At 23.0% G+C, this 15,425-nt stretch overlaps 4 protein-coding genes across 4 annotated transcripts; 2 read left to right on the top strand and 2 right to left on the bottom strand.

The window, feature by feature from the left end:
* Nucleotides 1–74: 74 nt before the first annotated feature.
* PVVCY_0601770 (conserved Plasmodium protein, unknown function) lies at nt 75–8,525 on the bottom strand (the record flags this gene model as incomplete). Its single annotated transcript, XM_037634132.1, has 1 exon — nt 75–8,525. The coding sequence occupies one exon, from the start codon at nt 8,523–8,525 to the stop codon at nt 75–77; it is 8,451 nt and encodes a 2,816-aa protein (XP_037490278.1).
* A 968-nt stretch (nt 8,526–9,493) lies between these two features.
* On the top strand, nt 9,494–10,972 carry PVVCY_0601760 (conserved Plasmodium protein, unknown function; the record flags this gene model as incomplete). The annotated part of the gene is made up of 1 exon (XM_008627316.2): nt 9,494–10,972. The coding sequence occupies one exon, from the start codon at nt 9,494–9,496 to the stop codon at nt 10,970–10,972; it is 1,479 nt and encodes a 492-aa protein (XP_008625538.2).
* Nucleotides 10,973–11,585: 613 nt separating this feature from the next.
* Nucleotides 11,586–12,469, bottom strand: PVVCY_0601750 (40S ribosomal protein S10, putative; the record flags this gene model as incomplete). Its single annotated transcript, XM_008627315.1, has 3 exons — nt 11,586–11,752; nt 11,846–12,007; nt 12,385–12,469. The coding sequence occupies 3 exons, from the start codon at nt 12,467–12,469 to the stop codon at nt 11,586–11,588; spliced, it is 414 nt and encodes a 137-aa protein (XP_008625537.1).
* A 1,252-nt stretch (nt 12,470–13,721) lies between these two features.
* Nucleotides 13,722–14,510, top strand: PVVCY_0601740 (60S ribosomal protein L11a, putative; the record flags this gene model as incomplete). The annotated part of the gene is made up of 2 exons (XM_008627314.1): nt 13,722–13,796; nt 14,064–14,510. 2 exons carry the CDS (start codon nt 13,722–13,724, stop codon nt 14,508–14,510), a joined length of 522 nt encoding a protein of 173 aa, XP_008625536.1.
* Nucleotides 14,511–15,425: the final 915 nt, after the last annotated feature.

The raw sequence follows: 15,425 nt of genomic DNA, 5'->3' as shown, positions 1-15,425 counted from the left end.
AAATAATATGTGCTCATGCACATATGCAAATAAATGGTTATCAAAATAAATGATAATAGGAGTAACTGTTATAACTACACAATAGTAACGAGAATTGGCTCATGATGAAATAATAGTGTGTGGAAATTATGAAAATAAATGGCTATGTAAAAAAAAACTTTGCCAGGAAATAAGGAATAAGCATTGAGTGAATGTAAAAGGGAAACCTTTGACTTTTGTTTTTGTCTATGCTTACGATGTTTTGTTTCGTTTGAAATTTTTTGCATATTTTCAGTTTCTACACAATTATTTTTTTTACTTCCTTTAGTAACATCATTCTTAGTAAGATATCCATTCTTATTTAAAGTACCAATAATTTTTATACAATTTAAATTTGATGGAAATATAAAAAGTGTATATTGTCCAAGATCAATAGAGGACATATTTCTTATCCAAATTTTTATTATAAAAAATTCATTTATTCCTGTTTCAAAATAATTTTTTTTAATTCCTATTTTATTTATATTTGTAAAATTTAGTGTTTTTGAACAGCTAGGAATAATAACACTATTTTTTTTTTTACAATTTTGGAACTCTGGTTCTAGTAAAATATATGGATAAAATAAATCATTCACCAAATTATTTTCAAACAATTTATATTTACTTGTTAATAATTCAAAATTTTCATTTTCTATATAATAACAATTATTGTCATTTGAGTTTTCTAGATATTCCTCAATATTATAAAACGATAACTTTTTATCTGTTTCATGATAATCCTCACATTTATTTTCTAATTGTTTGTCAGCATCAACTGAATTCATATTATTATTGGCATCATGAAATTGTTGTTGTTTTTGTTCCGAATGTAATGATCTATATTTAGGGCAAGTAGAATATAAGTCTACATTATTTGTATCGATTTTAGAGAATGGGGTTTGTTTATATGATTGAGTAGTGTCATTTTGATAAACATCTGATTTTTGATTTGTTTGGGTAGTTTTAAAATTTAAAAAGAAATCTTCTATTTTTTTTTTATTTATATAAATATGATTTAAATAAGAACTATAACTACTTAATATTCCCATTTTTTTATGTCTTGAATAAATTAGAGAAACATAATAATCAATGTATAGTAGAAAATATTTTAATACATCTTCTTTTTTTTTAAATATAATATTTTTTTTTCTTTTTAATCTTTTAATCCATATAATCCATTTATTTGAATAATTATCTTTATCAATTACACATGTTGGTCTTCTTTTTAATTTTTTACTTTTACAATAATTAACATATCCACTATCATTTTTTATATAAATTTCTAAAAATATATATTTATTGTCTGTACATATATTTAAGTTACTTTTTTGTGTATAAATTATTTTATTAAACTGGTTGTAATTTTCTATTAGTCTATTATTTTCATTATTTTTTTTTTTTTTTTTTTTTTCAAAATGGCTATCTGACGATTCGCTAGTCATATCAAAAAAGCTTAAATTTTCATTCGAAGGATATTGATACTGTTTGGCTGTATTAGTATCACTCATGTAATCACTATTATTATTGTATGTACATTTTATAGAATCTAAATTTTTATTTATATTTTCATTATCATTTTGTCTGTTTTTTCCCTTTTGATGGATCTTATTTATTTCCGAACAATTACTATTTTGCATTATAGATATATCATAACAGCTGTACGAATCCAAAGTTGAATTTGTTATGAGTTCATTGTTTTGTTTGGTGAGTCCTAATTTATTTATTGCATATGCTCTATAATAATCTGAGTTTAAAATTTTAGTTAGTATATGATTCCAATTAAAGCTGACATAAGGAAAATATAAAATACTTTCTATAGATATATTTTTTTTAACATTTAGTTTTAGATTTAATTTTTGAATTGAATAATATGAACTATTTTTCGAATTTGAATAAATTATATCAACTTCACATTCATTAATTAATATTGATCCTGTACATTTAATAGGTATATATAAAGTATGGTTTTTTTTAACTTTTAATTTTGTTTCATTTTTATGGGGAAAAAAAATGTTTTCATTGAAATTTGTTTGATAAGTTTCTTCATAAACTTGACTTTGTTTCTTGTCTTTATTTTTATTGTAAATTTCATTTTTTATATAAAATGATTTATCAAAATAAAATTTTATAAATTGATTTCCAATAGATTTATTTTTATATCTTACTTTTATATTTATATAATTTACATCTATATTACTTGTATTTTCACAGACTAAACATAAAAATTTTATTTCACCTTCTAATATTTCTTCATATCGTGCATCAGTTGAAAAATATATATTTTCATTTTCATTTTCAAAACACATTGATTTTTTTTTTTCTTCAATTCTATATTGATTGAATGAAACAGGAAAATTTGAAATATGGATATTTGATTCTTCTTCACTGTTTTGGTAGCTATATTTTTTTTTAATATAAAAGTTATTATTATTTAGGTTGTCTATATTTTTTTGATTCATTTCAATGTCTTTGGAACTCCATAAAGGTAATCGTCGGTTTTCATTTTCTTCAAAAGAATCTAAAGAATAACTTTGATACGACATTTTACTTTCATCAGTCATGTAAGATGACGAAAGAGATAAACAGTCTATTTTTTTTGTGCCATCTAATGCGTCATTTTTATTTATACCATTTTCTGCATCTACTACATTGACTTTATATTCTATTTCGGGTTCTTTATTTTGGCTATCCATTGTTACATTTAGTAGGGGTGCATCTAATTTTGTGTTCTTATTTAGATTGTTAAGTGATTCATTTGTATTCTTTTTTCTTTGAAATGATTCTGCTTTACAGTAATTAGCTAGACAATCTTTATCATTTATTAATGACTCTATATTTATGTACTTTCCAAAGTTGACAAACTTTATTTCAGATGCAAGATGAAAATAATTATTAATAACAAAGACTTGGAATACACTTGACATATTTAAAACGTTGCTAAATAATAGTTTTTTTTTTCGCTTAAAAATGGGTTGATTGTTTTTATTTTGCCCATTTTTATTTTGCCCATTTTCATTTTGTCCATTTTCATTTTGTCCAGTTTTATTTTCCCTATTTCCATTTTGGTGTTCTATCGAAGGATGGATTGTAGTGACGGGATCTGGGTTGGTCATGATATATTGACGAAGAAGATTAGTATCATATAAAAAATACTGATCAAAATGTAAATAACTTATATAATAAGAAATTCCAAGGACATATAATATTCCAGGTTCTTTAGCTTTAAAAGATAAATTAATATTTGTATATTTTTTTTTTTTTTTTGATAATAATACAACACTAGTTGGGTAATTTTCTATAGATACTCCAGATGTAATTAAAATTAAATTATTTAAAACAATATCAACAGATAATGGGTTCTTTAAAGTTATTATTATATTTTTTAATTCATTAGTAGAACATATATTTTGTATTTTTACATTTTTTTCTTTTTCATTAAATGGGTTATATTTAAATATATCTTTATCTTTTTTATTTTGGTTTTTTATATTTATTGGTTTCATTTTTTTATATATTTTTTCATTATTATAGCTTGTTTTTGGATATTGAATATTTTCTAATATTGGTAGAGGCGCACATCTACCTTCTGTGAACCCACTTAGAAAATGTAGTTTATTTTTTGAAATGTATTCACCATTTTTATGTACATTTTCGCTAGCATTTTCTTGTGTTCCTTTCTTTTGAGTCGATTTTCTTGGATCTATTTCTTTTGAGGTAGATGTAAGTTTTATGGAATCATTTGATGTTGAAGAATCTGTTTGAAATAAGTTATCATCTATATCATTTGAATCTGATAGAAAATAAAAACAAGATGAATTAGATTTATAATTTTCAGGTAAATCTTCTGATGTGTCATATAATTTAGAATCATTTTTATCTATCACTTTTTCTTCGTAAGTATTTTTACAAAGTTTTTTTAAATATTTTATATTTTTTTTTTTTCTTTCTTCATCTAATAATAAAGTTACAAATGGTGGGAATGATATATAATGTTTTTTTTTATTTAATAGTTCATATATATTATTTATTGTTTCTTTTTGCATCTGTTTTGATAGATGCTTATTTAAAAATAGAAGGAATAATAGATTTGCCAAAACATATTCTTCGTCATATATCATATTTTTTAAAATTTGCGATAAAAAATAAAGAATACTATAATGAATTGTATTATTATATTTTTTTTTTTTTTGATAAAATTTTAATTTATTTATATGTTTATTTATATTCATTACACTTTTACTGCTAATTTGTTTTAAGCAAAAATTAAATAAATTATTTAAATTACATGCATATCCACACCCTTTCAAATACTCAAACGAAATATATTGCTTATTAGGATGTTCATATTTGTTAGTGCATATTTCTTTGGAAATTGTTTTATCATCTTCTTTTTCTCCCGTTGGCTTATTCCTACTGCATCTATATTCAGAGTCACTATAATAGTCAAAATCGCTAGAACCGCTAGAATCGCTAGAATCGCTAGAACTGCGAGTCTGTGAATCTGTGTAAAGCCAATGCATTGGGAAGTTGACAAATTTGTCAGACTTATTTTTAAATAATAAATTATTAATATACTGATAGAGAATGTTTTTTTCTTTATTATCAAAATTGGGGCTATTGGATATCATTTTTTGGTAGTCTTGTCCAATTTGAAAAGTAGATGTATCGTCATTATTTCCTACTTTGCAGAGATTAATTTGTTTATAATTTTGATAAGAGGAATAAGAGCAAATACTTGGTAAATTATAAAACGGAAGAATATTATTAAGTAAAAAAAAAGAAAGATAATATTTTTTATTTTGATAGAAGTAGGTACATAACATATATGCTGTAAAAGCAAATTTTCTAAAAGCACCAAGATGTTTATATATTAATAATAGTTCAATATAATATTTTATATATAAATTATGGATAAATCGTTCAGCAATATAAGAATACTTATTTATAATATAAAATATATGAGTCTTTTTATTTTTATTAATCATAATTGTATATTTTAATAAGCATATTAAATAATCACAAAACTGTTCTTGTGCTATCAATGATTTGATTCCATTATTTGTAACTTTTGAAGTAGATGCATAATATTTATATTCTGCATAATTAATTTTTTCACTTATATGAGATGAAGTTTTTTGCAAAGACAACAATGCTTGATTCAATTTGTATTCTATCAAAGCAATTAAATAAAGTAAAATATTATGTTGTTTTATTTCTAAATTAAAAAAATAACAAACATGATTTGAATTGGAATAAAGATAACTTTCTTCATCGATTTTGTTTTTTTTTGTTTCACCACTTTTTTCACTTTCTTTTAGCATATTAATAAAGGAGATTATATTTTTTTTAACATTATTTTGTCCATCATGATTTGTTTGTTCATGACCATATAAGTATAGATTAAAATTGTTTAAATAATTATTATAATAATAGTTATTATTATTTGGTGCTGTGTTAGATGCAATAGAACCCGAATGAGATGGGTTCGTTACAAATGAAGTAATACCAATAGATGCAGCACTACTTATAGAATTTGCACTAATTAAATTATTATTATTACTAGATGTTCCTATCCCAAGATTATATAAACGATCTTTTGCTAATGTACCACTATAAGATGTATCAAAAAAAAAGTTTGTATAATTTGTATGCTTGGTTGGTAACAGTTTTTGATATGTTTCTAAAATTAAATTTTCTATTATATCAGGGAAACGAAAAAAATAATTTTCATTATTATTCATACGACAAAAGTTTCCCCAATTTTGTTTAATAAATAAATATATAGATAAGGATATAGAAAAATATATATTTCCTTGATATAAATAATCATTTTTTATTTTACAGATTTCAAAACATTTTAAATATTCTTCAATTGAATCTAATGGGCTTCCTAATAATAAAAATATATCTCCTTTTTTTTTTTTTATTTTATATTTATAATTTTCATCTATTTCAAATATGTTATTTTTTCTTTCTTCAATAATATCATTACTCATTGAATTTGAATTTTCTTCTGAAACTTCATCATCTATTTCACATACATCACTTTCTTCATATTCTGCAAATTCTTCGATTTCTCCACTTTGTATTAGAACCCGTTTTCCAACCAAATTTTTGTGTTCTGACACACTAAATTCTTTATCCTCATTTTTTACATCAGTATGTACGTTTCCAAAATTTTCTAAACTGTCATAACTTATTCGATCCTCTACACAACATGCAGAGTAATCAGCTTCACTATTTTCTTCAATAATAGATGCATCAGAATGAGATAGATTATTGGAATGATTATTTTCGTAACTAGCACTTCTAGATGCATTTTTGTTACGTATTAGATGTAAACTTCCAGATTCATTTGATTCTCTTTTATAAAAACTATCTTTTTTTGAAATAAAGTTTTCTTTATATGTATTAGATTTACGTATTTTATACATCTCATTACTACCTTTAGGAATCATTTTATTTGTTTGATACGATATAGAATCATTTGTATCAAGATAATATTTTTTTAAATTAACAAAGATAGGATTACTATTAGAACCACTCATCTGTTCAGTAACAGAATAACTAACTTTAAGTGGAATATCTTTATTATTTATATTTTTTTTATTATAAGGAATATATTTTCTTGCATTTATTCGTGTATGATCATCTTCTTTATTTATTTCTGATTGTTCATTTTTCAAATTATTTAAATTTTTCAAATTTTCTAATCTTTGTATTTGACTATATTTATATACTCCAGAATAACTATTGAAATAATTAATTTTTTTCGTTTTATTTAGTAGATTAAAATTATTTGTATTTTTTATTTTATCTTCAAATGTATTTTCATTGTTGTCTTTTTTATTTTTTATAACTTCATAACTTAGATTTTCAAGGAACATATCCATATAATCCCATATATTTTTTTTAGTCAATAAGTCGTATAAAAAAAATATAAAAATATAAAAAATATTTAATATTATTGCTTGTAAAAATTTGTTATATTGTATACTGAAATGTTTTTTTACTGATGGTAGAAAAATGATTATTTTAAAGTTATGTATATTATTTGATATAAAAGAAAATTCTTCTTCTGATTCTTTATCTTTTTTATTTTCGGATTCATCATTATTTACATCTGAATTAGATGTACAATCATTACTGTTATTGCATATAGTTTCTTTTTTGTTTTTTAAACTGTTTGTATTATTTGGATCTTTTGTAGATCCATGTGGTTCGTCAATAGTATATTTAATTTTAGATGCATCTGATCCGATTGCATCTAAATTGGGATCACCATTTCTTTGTATTTCCTTTTCACTTATTAAAACATTTTCTTCACCAGAACTCTCTGAACTTCTAGATGGGGATTTAGCATTTAGAGACATATATTCTTTCCCAATATTTTTGTTGAAGATTTTTAAAAAAGTAGATGAATATTTTTTCGTTATTTTTGGGAAAGATGATTTACCATCTACTTCAGAAGTATAAGTTGTATTTTCCGATTTTGTTTTTTTTTCAACATTTTCAAAATCATGACGTGTTTTGGATTCACTTTTTTTTAAATTTTTGTTTGAATCTTCATCTAAATTTGATTTATCATAGTAAGGAGAATCTCGAACAACCTGCACATTGTCATTTATGTTAAATTTAAAGAGGTTCTGTTTATTCTCCGAACTTGTTTGATGTTCATCTGGTTGGTCTTTTTCAACATTCTTTTCCACACTTTGATTTCCATTTTGGGAGGGAAACACAAATGAATTATTGTCAAAGGGTCGCATAGCTTCAGTACTATTGGCATATAAGAAATTTTCATTTATTTCCATAATTTTTTCCATAATAAATTCATCATATTTATCTGATGATGGAATAATTAGAACCCGTTGTATAAAAACACAACTATTATTAAAATATATACTATTATATGAGTTTATTAATTTTAATATTTTTTTTCGTATTCTAAAAAAATTATGTATTTTTTTTTTATTTTCACATCGATTTCCATCATTATTTTGTTCAGGAGTTTTGTCTTTTTTTGTAGTTTGCTCTGAAATGGAATCATTATTATTTTCTTTATCTTCAAACGGTGGAGTAACAAAATCATTATCGCTTAATTCATGTATACCAATAGATATAAATACATTTGAAAAGAAATTAATTTTATTTATTTCTAAATTTTTTTCAAACAAATCAATATAATCGATAGATATATTTCCATTTCTTTTTACATAATTAGGGTTTTTAAAAATTTTGAAAAAGTTATGATCCTCTTTTTTTTGGCTATTCTTATTTCCATTTATAGGATAAGGCAAACCTTCATGTCGTAAAAATAATTCATTATTACTGATATTAATATAGTTGATATAATTATATAGATGATGAAATAAATCGTCATAGTTTATTTTTTCATATAAGCTTCGAATTTTATTTGAAACTTCCAAGAATAGATTTTCATTTGTGTTTTCTGTTTTCCATAAATAAACTTTAGCTTTTGCAAAATCACACAGGTTTATATTATTCATTTTTGATACGAAAAAAATAAAAATAAAAACATCGTCACAAGAGTGTCATATCATGGATATACTAACACTTGTTTGTTTAGTATATATTATTATTATTGTTATATTGTGCTATTAAGCACATTGATATGCTTAGCAACTCATGCATTTCTTTTTGTGCTTCGGATTAAGGGAAGGATTATAAAAATCGGAAAAGGAAAAATAAAAAAGAAAAGAATAATGACACAAAAAAAATGAAAAAAAAGAAGAGTTGCCAAATTCGGGAATAAAAAATAAAATAGGTAGAAAATGGGAAATAAAAAAAAATATAAAATAATAAAAAAAAAATAAAACGGAATAAGTAACAGCTTTAAACAAACAAAATAACTTCATAAAGTTGAAGAGAGGGGGCCTAAAAAAATTTTTTCAATCCTGATCCGATTTCAATTTGAAATATATCTTAAATAGTAAGCCAAAAAAAACGACACAAAAAAAAAAAAAAAATTGCATAGTAATTTAACTGTATTTTCTTGTCATAAAAAATAAATAAAATTACAATTTTAGTATTTTTTGAAAATTGTTAAGCATGTTATGAAGTAAAATGCTGAAGCAGTATACCGTGTGTAATACGAGTTTGAAATATTTGGGCAAGGGAAAAAATTAACGAAGAATTTTTGTTGAAATAAAATGCATAAACATTTTATGGTTATGAGTAGGGTGAACAAAATAAGCAAATGCAATTTGTGTGCATATCCTGCCTAGTAACTCGATTTCCAAAATTAGATAATATCATATTATATACATATTCATATCATATATATACCCATATCATACGTATGTATATGCCCACCTCGCGATCAAAGCGCATGATAAAGATGGAAATAAATGGTAAGCATACCAAACACAGCCATAGTGAGAGTAATTAAAAGTGGAAATAAAAAGAGAAGTTACAACAAAAATAAAAGGCATAATTAAAAGTAAAAGCAAAAGGCATGCTGCAGAATGGGCATGCAAAGCGACGTAAGGCAGTCCACCGGAGAAGGGGAGGAATTGTGTGGATGGTTTTAGGAGTACTAATATTTTATATTATAGAAAAAGGAAGATATGGGTGTTCATGTTTTTTCATAGACAATAAACATTACTTAAGCTTAAGTAGTAAAACAAGAACACAAAAAATATACGTTTCAAAACCTGCTCAAAAAAAAAGTAATCAACTAAAAACAAAAGTAATAATAAATAAAAAGAAAAAAGAAGAAAATGAAAGAAATAAAGCAAATAAAAATGAATTTAAATCATCATCTAAATATAAAATGATTGAAGAACTTATAGAGGATTATCCAATAAAATTGCCTTTATTATATAATATAGAAAAAGAACCATTTATGATATTAAAAGATAAGATAAAAAAAGAATATTTAAAAGGTTATGAATTGCCATTTAATTTTATACATCCTGTTAAATATGAATTATTGAAAATAATTGGGAAAGTATCTGATCCCTTTAAACCTATATGCTCCCATTCTTTAACTCCTAAATTATTTATAAGTAAATTATTTGGAAATGCATCTGAAATAACTTATGATGATTTTTGCTATAAGTTAGAATATAAATTTAAATTTTATATGCCATCCTATACACAAATATTTAAATTTGAAAAAGAATTATTATGGAAACAATGGATAGAAGTCCGAGGTCTTAAAGAAGTCTCACCCGTTACACCCCCCGAAGATCATGATCGAATTGAAAAAATTTTAGAAGATGATGAAACAACATTACCAATAGCTATTCGAAGAGTTAATAAAGAAATAAATAGTCAAGGTGTACATCCAGCTATATTACGAATGTTTTTTGATTTTTTAAATATTGCAAAGTCAGGTAATATTATCACTAATATAACTAGTAAGCTACTCACTAAGACTAAGACGTTAAATAATGGGCAAGATAATGGTGGAAATGAAAATGTTTTGAAAAGATCTCATGCCTTTTTAAAACTTGAATCTATAAAAAATGAAATAAAAAATAGAGACTATTTAGAAGGAATTAGACCAGACTATTTATATATTATCCTTAATAAAAAAGCAGAAGAATATTATAACAATTTTAATGAAAAAGAATATGATAAAGAATATAGAGAAGCTGTTAATTACAACACAATGAGACAAAATATGATTAGTGAAAATTCGGAATATAAAAAACAAAGAAAATTATTTTCTGAACAAACAAAAAAATCTTTAATGAAATTTTATGATATACAACTACCAACTTATTTTAAAAAATATATGGAAAAAAAAAAAGAAAATTATAAAATTATTCAATCTAAAATTAAAAAAATGATTGATAATAAATATCTTAAAAGAAAACAAAGAAGAGAAGATATACTTTCTGGAAAAATATCACCCATAACAGTAGAACAGCAAAAAGACCCTGAAACTGAAGAAAAGAAAAAACGAAAAAAAAAAAAAAAAAAGTAATAACAACATCCCATTAAAACCAAACAAATTATCATTCTCTATATATATGATCCTCTTTTTTTTTTACTCTTTATGGAAAAATTCTCTTATTTTTTTATTGTTTTGTTCTCCATTCAAGCATATAGCACTTTTATTTTGTTTTTTTTTTTTTGTAAAATTTGGTTTCCCTTTTCCTGTTTGCAAAATATTTCGTATTAACAACGAATAAGCACAATGCAAACGTTGGATCTAGACAAATATTGTGTTTATTTTTCATGTGCTATACAAACATAGCCAAACTAAAAAAGCATTGTTCCCTTTCATTAATCAAAATTGGGCAATGTTATTTTTTTTTAACATTACCCTATTATTCAGGAACTATTATTAAAATAAAAATTTTTATTTTATATAAGCACACACATAATTCATGTGTATGATATATTTAATTTTTTCTTTTAAATATAACTCATGTTATTTTTTTTTATATTAAAGAACTATATATTACGAAAATATAAAGTTGTAATTTAAAATTTTGTATAAATTAAGAAAAAAAAAATAATAAGTTAAGTAAACATTACATATTCTAGGTAAAATGAAAATATTTATGCGAAGAAAAAAAGGCATATATAATAAATTAATCGAAATTTCTCTTGTCATACATTCTTCCTCGTCCCATTGGTTGTCTTAATTCCCTTGAAAATTCATCATCAATTTTTGGGGCTCTATTAATAGTTTTTTTGGATAAAGTAGCTGGGAAAATCGAAGGTGGCAAATGTAAAAATTCTCTCAAAAATTCAATACCTTTAAAAAAAAAAAAAATAATAAAATGTTTTTATAATATATATACAAGGTCGAAAGGGGAAATAAAAAATATGTATGTTCAGGTAAACTTACCTTCATTGTTTAATATAAAATATTGGTGTTTCCAATTATATTTTTCCTCAACATATTTCCTGCTTTTTAATGATTTCAAAGTCATCATTATATGTAAATTGGGAATATTCAAGTGTGGATGTCTTGGTACTTTAGCATCCTTCTCAACGACAATAACACCCTCTGCAATTAGCCACAAAAAAATTGAAAAATTGTTAGCATAAATAGGTTTATATATATATAGAGAGAGAATTTTCCATACAGGAAACGACGCAATAATTAATTCCCTGTGCATGTCATATAGGTTTACGCGTAAAATAGTAAGCATTTTACGCACAATTTTATGAACAAGCAAGGAAATATATGCAAGATGAAGAACATATGTATGAACAGGGAATAATATTTATGAATACGTATGACTAAGCAATATATATTATAAGGATATGTACTGATCATGTTAAATAAAAATTAATATAAAAAATGTATACCACACATAAATATAGCTAGTTAATATATTAAATTATCATATAAATATGTATAATAAAATATATTCAACCTACCTTTAAACAAATACTCATAAATGAGTTTTCTGTTTTGTTTTGGGATATAACTGTATTTATGATGTGGAAGAGTTTTTTTATCCATTTTTAAATATAATGAAATAAAACAATTTGATTTATTCAAATCTTTTTTTTTATAAAAAATAAATACTACTATTTATAACAATAATAATAATGTAATAATAATTGTTTAGCTTATTTTTTTTTTTATTTATGATAATTCTATTTTTTTCAAATTTTTCTTGAAAATATCGTTAATAATTATTATGTCATTTTTTATGCATATATTATATACAAAAATGAAAAGGGATAGTATTTTATTGCTTTCCATATATTATTCAATTAATAATATAATATCCAATTTTTTATGTAAAATATTAACATGCGTAATGAGCTTATATATAGTAATAAAATAATTTATATATATTTTTATAAAACGGAAAAATGCTTTATTATATATACATTAAATAATTTTATATATGCCACAATAAAAAGCAAAGGGGGCACATTAATTGCATATTGTGCTCTAGTTGCATTAAGGGAAAATACAGTCATAATCGAACATATAGTATTGCCAATTTTTTTGTGAAAAATATAAATAATAAAAAAGTATATAGTGTTTACTGTATATATAATGTGCTTATATAATTATGCTTTTTTTCATTCCCCCTTATTTTTAATATTTTTTATGCTTTATAAAAGTAGTACTATAAATTATGAACAAATAATGATGTCGGTCCACCCCTTTCCCCATCAATTTTAATTATTGCCTCCTCCATTTATTCCTTGTAAATTTTATTTATATATACATATATATATATGCATATTAAAATAGAGCTTATATTTATTTACAAAAAAGTAGGAGTATTATATATAGTGACGGCTAAAGTATATCCAATTTATATAAGCACAGAACAGTGAATAAATATTATAGTGTAGTATTTTTATTATTATTGCCTACATAAAAATAAATACATAATAGTAGAGGGATAAATAAATATTATGCTTAATATCTTTATTTTTTATTATATGATATAAATAGTGCGGTTATTTGCAAAAGCATTCAATAGAAAAGTGTATTGTATATATTATTGCATGGCTTGCTAAAATAAAAAAAAATAAAAGGAAAAACAATTATTAAAATAATAGTTATTCATAACATTCGAATGATATGCAATTTCAGAAATAATATATTATTGCATAAATATAATATTTTAGTAGTTTTTATTTTCTTCTATTTTTTATATAATATTTTATTAACGCATAAAAAGTTATAAAAATAAAAATAAAATATATTAACAAATAAATAGTTATTTTTTTTTGAAAAATTCGCAAAAATGGAAAAAAAGGAAGATAATGTTATGAGAGAAATTAAAGTAAACAAGTTGATTCTCAACATTTGTGTGGGAGAAGTAAGATAAAAAAAATTTTCAAAATTTTTAATATGTTTAAATAATAATAATTAAAAAGTTCACAACAATTTTAGTCACTACATGAATGTGTCATATGTATATGAAAATAATATGACTGACTGCCTTTTTCTTAATTATATTAAGGCGGTTTATTCGTATGCTATAATGTTATTTTTTTTATGCCCTTCCTGTTTTAAATACTTATTCATGTTGTTTATATCTGCATCGATTATAAATTTTTTTTTTTTTTTTTTTTCCTTTTCTTAGTCGGGTGATAGGCTAACACGTGCCGCAAGAGTGTTAGAACAATTGACAGAGCAAAAGCCAATTTTTGGAAAATGTCGGTTTACAATTAGATCTTTTGGTGTTAGAAGAAATGAAAAGATATCATGTTTTGTAACAGTTAGAGGAAAAAAAGCTTTAGAAATTTTAGAAAAAGGATTAAAAGTTAAAGAATATGAACTAAGAAAAAAGAATTTTTCAGATACTGGTAATTTTGGATTTGGTATTCAAGAACATATTGACTTAGGTATTAAATATGATCCATCTACTGGTATTTATGGTATGGATTTTTATGTACATTTATCTAGACCAGGTTATAGAGTAACAAGAAGAAGAAGAAAAAGATCAACCATTTCAAAAACACACAAAGTTACAAAAGAAGATGCAATGAAATGGTTTCAAACAAAATTCGATGGAATATTATTAAAATAAATAAAATGAATGAGAATTCCACTATTTTTACATATAACCCAATTATGAAAAAAAAAATCAAATATCAGCTAGCATATAAATAGGAACTTACAATGACGCACACATATGTGAGCATATTTTTACTTGTGAATTTTTATATGTAAATAAAAATTTTATAGTGCGTAAAAAAATGTATGTACATATAACATGTTCATGCATATGTAACAACACTTATATTTATTGTTTATACAAAAACAAAAAAACTTTTTGTTATTTATATTTTCTATGAAACATAATTTTTATATATATTTGTATATGTATATTTTAGACTCTGATATTTATTCAAAAATATATATAAATCTTTAAGTTCAAAAAAAAAATGGAAAGCATAATATTTTTACAAGCAATATATTTGGTCGTTTTTCCCAACTGTTTTATTTATAAAATGGGAAGGGGAATATAAAAATATATTTCCTATTTTCCACTACTTTAGAAAAATCAAAGATTCTTTATAAAAAAAAATAATGAGCAATGTTAAAAAAAAACGGCAGTAAAATGTAGGTAAAAAAAATTAACTTATTGGTCTACATATATTATGAAGATATTTTGGGTTTATTTTTTTTTTAGTTTAAAAAATAAGCAATATATGCGTGCACATATATGTGCGAGCTGTTGTTTTATTTTTTTTTTATTTCACTCTAAAAATAGCGTAACGATAAACAGAAATTTAAATGATAATTTATTGTTTGACATTTTAGTATAACAGTTAAAAAATATTGATTTTTCTTTTCCTTTCTTCTTCTTTTATTTTGTTTTTTCTACCCTATATATAACTATGCACACATATCTATATCTATCTATATATATATATTAATAATTATCCTAACATTATAAGGTATCAAAAATATATACTAAAAAATACACATTAATTCATTT

Source organism: Plasmodium vinckei, assembly GCF_900681995.1.
Source record: "Plasmodium vinckei vinckei genome assembly, chromosome: PVVCY_06".
Classification (NCBI taxonomy): domain Eukaryota; phylum Apicomplexa; class Aconoidasida; order Haemosporida; family Plasmodiidae; genus Plasmodium; species Plasmodium vinckei.
The sequence above is the reverse complement of the archived record's forward strand: the minus strand, read 5'-3'. Positions and strand labels throughout refer to the sequence as shown.